We start from the raw sequence: 7,209 nt of genomic DNA, 5'->3' as shown, positions 1-7,209 counted from the left end.
AGAAGAATTCAAAAATTGTTTTCAAAAAAAAAAAAAAAAGCTGTCAAGAGTTGAGGGGAAGCAAATTTGGGTATGTATTATTTCTTTATTTGAATTAGTTACTAAACTTTGTTGCATAAAACAACAATCAGGGAGTAAATACAGGTGTAAAGTTTTTCTCCCATATTTTACTTTTGTTAAGAAAGAATAGATAATTCACCATTCAAATAACCTTTCTCACGGGGAATATTAATTGCAACCATAAAAATGTAGAAAATAGTTTCCTAGACATTGGAAGTTCTATTATAAATCAATGAAACATGCTAATTAGCAAAATGCTTTAATTGCCTCACTTTTACTTGATAACTAAGAAAAAGCATGGCCACCCCCTTATAGGAGGCAATATGAACAATCTCTTATGTTTCTACTGTCATTCTCAGGGAGAGTCCATCCAATTCCTCTCTTTGATGGAGGTAAGTATATTAAAACTCATCATTTTTCATATGATAAAAATTTAAGTACAAAAACATTAAACAGTTTAAACAATGTGAGAAAGTGTCTTTCCTTCTTTTGGAAACGAATCTGGATATATACAGCAGTTAATGTTCTAACATGTTGACATCTCTTAATACACATCATTTAAAAGCCAACAGTCATTCTTCCTTTTTTCTCTGACCTCAGATTTCCCCATATTATAACTTAATTCCCTAGTGAACTCTATAAACAAACTCCAGTAAGGAACCGACTCTCATCTTTGACCAAAATTATATTTCCCACTCATGATTTCAAAAAAAAAAAAAATCAGTTATCTTCTGTTTTTCTTTCTTTGTATTGTTCACAGTAGAAAGAAGGAAGTTACTGTTAGATTAAGAATATCCAAGACAATGGTCACAACTTGAAAGCACATGGAAAATCATGAATTATTTTTATAACGTCAGCTAATCCACAGCTGTGCCACCTGTTAGTATGGATGCTATCCAAAAGGATTTTTGAAAGTAAGCCAGGCAGTCTGCCTTCGATGTATGAAAAGAAAACTGTCAAACATTTTGAATAGTGGGGAGGGGTTTTGCTTGGGGAAAATGGAGTTCACAATGGACAAACTAGGAGTTATCTCCTGTATCCTATGAATCCCTCATGAGTCATTGTCTTCTGATGAATAAGGGAATAATTAATTTCTAAAAACCATTTCTTAGAAGTCATCACTCCAAGAATACTATCAACATCTATCTATCTATCACACTGTACTTCTCATTTAGTCTCTTTAAATATTTAAACTTTAATTTAAGGAATTAATGAAGTAACTATATCAAGCACTTTCATTTGAAAAGGTGAATTCACTCATTTTAATGATATTCTAAAAAATCTATTCATATCCTTCATCCTAACAAGATGTTAGAAATGTATTATTAATCTTTTGGATCTTTGAGATAAACAGTACCACAGACACTAAAAGAAACCATAATTAGCAACTGATCCAATGAAAATATAAAATGATAAAATTCTGAAATGTTATATCTAAACCACAGCAGACATAACCACAACAATGCAGAAGTTCTGGGAATATCTATTCAACTTTATTAAAAATATAACTAATTTTCCCTATGGACAGATGTTATAGAACTACATTTGAAAACACCAAGGTATAAAAGTAATTTCTTATACCCAGGAGGACACTTCAGGTTAAGCACAATGCTAGTAAAAGCACAGCTGTCAAATCTTAGGACAGATTTTTTCTCCATGCTTTATAAAATCTGATTCTCTATGTTTCTTCCAGCCTTGTTATCCAAATGCAGAAATGGCAGCTGAAGAGATGATTTGTGACAGTATTTGCTGAGATGAAGTCTGTCCACTAGATGGATAAAACCAGTTCCCTTTTCATAGGTCTGTAAGTAGCCAACAGCTAAGAAGCAAATTATTAATTCTTACACTTAAATGACTGCTTAAAGGACTTTGATGTTGTTTTTGTTATTTTCTTAGCCACTAGTCTACAGACTTCAATGACATATTAAGGATTATAAATCTATTAATAAACCACACACATTCTGTCCTTTAATTTCTTTGCAATAGTTCCCCAAACATTATACTATCAGTACTTACTGGTAGGCAATGATTTGGGGACAAACTTATTTAAATTGTAAAAAATTAAAGATCAGTGAGGGAAAAAAATCAAAATCATCAAGGTTATACTAAAAAGTGGTGTCAAAGTTGAAATTTAATACATTAAATATACAGTTGATTCAGCTTCTGCTCACCAGGTTAAACTCAGGGAAAATTTCTTAGCCCTAAGCCTCTTTATGTAAGACTCCTAAAAGGATCTGAAGATTTGTTTTATTTAGAGGTCTTTTGATTGCAAAGAACAGAGATTCACCCAGGGTAGCTGAAAGATGGGGCAGCATAGGTATTACAGAAATTTGCCATGGGATAAAGAGATCCTCAGAGCATACTGAGAATCATTTTTTTCCCAGTTCAAGAAAGAAGGCCAATTGAACCAATTCATCATTTTGGATTCAATTCATGACTTGCAAGTCATAGATTGCTAGTGCACTCAGGGATTGGCTGCCCTTGAAAACATTTTCACATCTGGCAAAGAAAAAGAAGCCAGAGTTGGTGGTAAGGAACACAACCATAAATTACAGATCATAACTGATGAGTGCAATGGAAGCATGTGGGGGAGGCAGTCCTTCGAAGGAGTGTGGCTGCAAGGCAGGCACCTGTGGACATCTAGTGTAGAGAGTGGGGTTAAAAGTTCAGAACCTGGACTCATTCTGATTGTATTGAACCCAGCTCTACTATTTACTGCTATGTGACTTGGGTCTAGTCAATTAACCAATTTGATACTTACTTTCCTCAACATTAGTACCACTTAAGGTTATTGTGAAGAGCCAATGAGTTCATTTAGGTGAAGTCCTTAGGCCAGTGTCTGGCACTGAAATCACCAGGCAATATAGGTTGGTCAATATTTCCTAGTCTCCTAAAGCCAAAACGGCCTATTTTTTTTTTCATTGATCATAGTGGTGTCTCTTCTTCAGAGATGATGTCTGCTTAAGGAAAGGTTAGGTTCTAAAGTCATCTTTCAATATAAAAATAATCTTACACACAAAAAAATGTCTGAAGAGACTTTTAGTCAGCATATAAGCTGTACTGTATATTAAATATACTGTATATTAAGTACAATATACAGTATATCCTTTTGTGCATAGACTCCTTTATAGTAATACATGTTATAAATGTATAATGTATATGATGAAGAGTTCTCTTGTCAACAATAATTGTACAGTATTTTGAATAGTGAGATAGATGGACGTTAACATTGATATGAAAAACAAAATAAACCTGTACACTCTCCTTTCATTTATGTATTCTTACTGGTTTTAATAAGCTAAAGATATGCTGAAATGACAAATAGGTTAGTGTTATTGAGCTAAGGATGAACAATGACCATTGAACTTTGTCTGTATATTGCTGTTTGAAACGATGAAACTGGTCATTTGATCACATTGAGCTTGATCATCTACATCTGCTAGTGACCCAATCCCTGACAGTCACCAAGGATTGATTCCACTGAGGCGATGGTAGGCGGGGTTTTGGTGTTGGAAAAGTCGGTGGTTGACATTGACAGCACAGACTCATATAAGCTGCTGGTTTATTACACTAGAAAAACATGGTGAGTGATGCTGTGGCTGTTATCTTTTGTGCTGATCAAAACTTTCTGGTATACTCCATGTAATTTTGAGACTTGTTTCATAAAATGTTCATGTTCAGAAATTAAATCCATCATGGTTTTGGCTGTTTGGAACAGTTCAGCCAATTTATGAAGACTCCAACCTGCTGGCTCCTTCTGTCCATTGTTGTTTTCTTTTTATCTCTATACAGTTTTGTTGCTCCCTTTACTCATTGATTCATCAGCCTTCCTCTGTAAACCCCTCCTAAATCAGCAAGGCCTTCATTAGGGCTGTCCACAAAGAGATGGTCACCCACTTGTCTGGCAACCTGAATGTGTATTCACCAATTCACTCCTAATTAGGGACCCATAAATCATTTACATATTTTCTCTTAAGATTTGGCAAAATGTTCTACAAACAGTTGCATGGCTACAAGTCATAAATGCGTACCTGTTAAATCTTCATCCAAATATCTTTATTCACTTTGCTCAACACCTCTGCAGTAATTGGGGTCCCTGTTGCCATGATTTTGTGACTATGGTTCTTGATTTTGGTGACAGATGATGCTAAGTTTAGGACGGCCATACTAAAGACCAAATTCAAAACATTCTTTTCTTTTTTCCTTTTTTTTTTTTTTTCTTCAGTACTAGAATACCATTTTGGCTGTTCAGTTTTGGCTGAACACAAGATGAAGTAAGTGGCTTTCATTTAGAGGCCATATTTTACCAAAAACTATATGTTTCTTAAAATACTAGATTCCCCTCAGCATAATGAGATACTCACCTTTGGGGAGGGTGGCAGAAATTGATGGAGCAACAGATTAATGATTCCCATTTCAGTTTCACATCAAGCGTGGGCTCATTGAACAGAATGGCTGGTGGGTGAAGTCACCCATACTTTTAAATTATCCTCCCTCTCTGGCTGAACACATATACTTAAATTAGGATAACAGTTAGGGGACTATTCTCAATTGCCTTTTAAAGCTTGAGGGGGGAGTGGGCTCTCACTATGAAGAAAAATATATTTCTTATGGATGATCTCTTTAAGTGCTTAAGCATCAAGTATCTCTATTTTCAAACATATGAAATTACAATTAATTAATGAAACCACTCAGTTTTACATTCTAGTTGAATTTGCAAGGTAATATGAGTAAACACTGATGTGAATTTTAAGTCTTGGTGACATGTGACAGGAAAGACAAGGTCTAAATTTTAAGAAAAGACTGAAAAGCCACTTCTTGCAAATGGAAGAAAACTCTGTGATATCTGAATTATTGTTTAAGAAAATCCTATGCAGTTTAAGAAAAACAGGATAAGAACACAAAATGCTGCTTTTCTTGAGATAGATCATTAAGTCTCTCCACCTAAACTCTTGAAAAATCTCTAACGATTTTATCTTCTTGTCAAATTGCTCCTCCAGTAATTTCACAGTTACAACCCACGCACATATCGACAGAGCATTTCGATTCAAATGTAACTTTCTAACAACAAACTTAGATAGAAAAGGTGTCATAAGCGTAGTTGAGAGGAACAGAACATCAAGAGTGAAGAAAATTCAATCTTCCTTTTCTCAATTAAGAAAGAAACCTAAACCATAAATATTGTATTCATATATATTTACAAACTGATAGACCACTAAACATTTTTCTGATTTAAAATTGCTTTCCACCACTGTTACTGGTGCATATATTAATGATGAAAAACCCACTGTGACAGAAATCTTTCCTCACAGCATTGCCACCTCCACCCCCATACAAGAAAGCTTTTCAGTGTTACCTGAGGAAAAAAAAAATCATAACTAATTACATCATTTTTCTTGGTTTCTGCATCTACCAAGGCTTGCTAAGACACATTCAACCTGTTACCACAATCCATGATTTAACTCAAGGTTTTATTTAGTGTAATGAATATCATTGTTCTATTTAAAATGTTGTTTGTCTTTCCTTAAGCAAATTGATCGGCCAATAAGTATCATCATTAGATATTACAAAAAAGATGTTGTCATAAGATATTTTATTCTAAATTAAAACAGTCCATCAAGATACCTTGTAAGAACAGAAATGACCATTAAAATTTCCCATTTACAATCACTGATGAATACTTAGGCTATTTGTGCATATAATAAAGGGAGCTGAGGTTTTTTAATTTAAAATAGATCACATGCTATTAATGTAGATTTTTGTGTTTCTATTACAGATTATCATTAATAAGGGTACTAAGGACTAAAATTGGGAAATATCTATTACCTTTTGCTTATATCAAACTTTCATATGTTTAATATCAATGGTCTTTTATTACGTGTGTGTGTGTGTGTGCACCATATATGCCTCAAAGTATGTGTGTGTACATTAAGAGAAGAAACCCAGCATAGCTAAATAGCTAAAAATATGGTAACTATACTGCGCTTCCACTCTGTATATTTTATCATATAAAATATAGTTTTTTTAAACAAGTGCCTTTATATACATTTGAAATTAACTTTGATAGCTGAATCCTTTTCAACACTACTCTTGAATATTACCTTTATGTAGTATTACCTGTGTTACCGTTTCAGTCCTAAGAAAATGAGACCATTTTCTTTGACATTACATAAGCCCGCAGCAGACGAGAGAAACGCTGCCTGTCTGGGGTGAAAGCTAGCTCCCTCTGAAGCTACCATTTGACACATTAAAAGAATTCTCCAGTTGATTGAATCATTCCAAATTACCAATATTTGACCACTTCAACCTACAAAAATGGCAATTTCACTTTAACTCATACAGCCAGATATACCTAGACAAGCTTTAAAAATGCATCAAAAAATTTCCTTTAACATTTATTACTCAGAAGTTGATTACAGTCAACTATATAGAAAGGAAAATCTTAACGTTTCTATACACCCTGAACATTTATGAACTTTTGCTCCATCTGCTTAAACCGAAAGTGCATCCTCGTTTTATGTTCTTATTTTTTAAAGATTGTTTTAAAACGTGCAGCAATCAAAAGATAATGGTCCTGGTCTTTGTTCTATCAGATGTCCATGCAAAGGTATGGATAATGGTTCCATCATCAAATTTTTAACTAACTCCAAATATTGTATTTGTGGCTCACACTAGGGATCCCTTGACCCAGCTCGGCAAGCATGAAATCATGAAATAAATGAAGGTTAACAAAGACTGGTCTAAGGAATAGTTCACTACAATACCGCAATGTTCTTCTCACTAATACTCGACTCTGCATTTCGCTACTTATATCTGAAAGATTTGCAAATAATGACAACATTCATGCCAGACATTACTGCAAGTGAGGAACAGACTAAAGAAGAGGAAGGAACAAAATGCCTTCCAAGAGAGAAACATTCATTAGCCTTACTGGCAAGTGTCTAAAGCAAACAAGGAAACTGCAAAATAATTACTTAGTTACAAATAAACGCTTTTAGCACAGTACCTTTTGTGTCTGTCCCTCTTCCATATTCTCTTCCATGGCTACCTTTCTTCAGTAGAATCTGGTACACAGAATTAATCAAAAGCTCAATTAGATGTTGGAAAAACTGGTGTTTTTTTTTTTTTTTTTTTTTTTTTTTTTTTTTT

At 34.0% G+C, this 7,209-nt stretch overlaps 1 protein-coding gene across 4 annotated transcripts in view; it reads right to left on the bottom strand.

Annotated features, from left to right (window-relative positions):
• GPM6A (glycoprotein M6A) overlaps positions 1–7,209 on the bottom strand; it is a 393,114-nt gene that overhangs the window by 191,160 nt on the left and 194,745 nt on the right. For 2 of the 4 annotated variants that reach the window (XM_017879133.1, XM_017879134.1), the window contains exon 2: positions 7,068–7,124. The exons of 1 other annotated variant lie outside the window; for it this stretch is intronic. In XM_017879133.1, coding sequence (XP_017734622.1) covers positions 7,068–7,102 — 35 coding nt within the window. In that variant the 5' untranslated portion in view covers positions 7,103–7,124. Of the gene's footprint in view, positions 1–7,067; positions 7,191–7,209 lie in introns of those variants that run through there. One more of the 4 variants, XM_017879132.1, reaches the window with a different exon arrangement.

This window comes from Rhinopithecus bieti, unplaced genomic scaffold (assembly GCF_001698545.2).
Source record: "Rhinopithecus bieti isolate Rb0 unplaced genomic scaffold, ASM169854v2 scaffold_9996, whole genome shotgun sequence".
NCBI lineage: Eukaryota > Metazoa > Chordata > Mammalia > Primates > Cercopithecidae > Rhinopithecus > Rhinopithecus bieti.
This window is presented reverse-complemented; position numbering and strand designations above follow the sequence as displayed.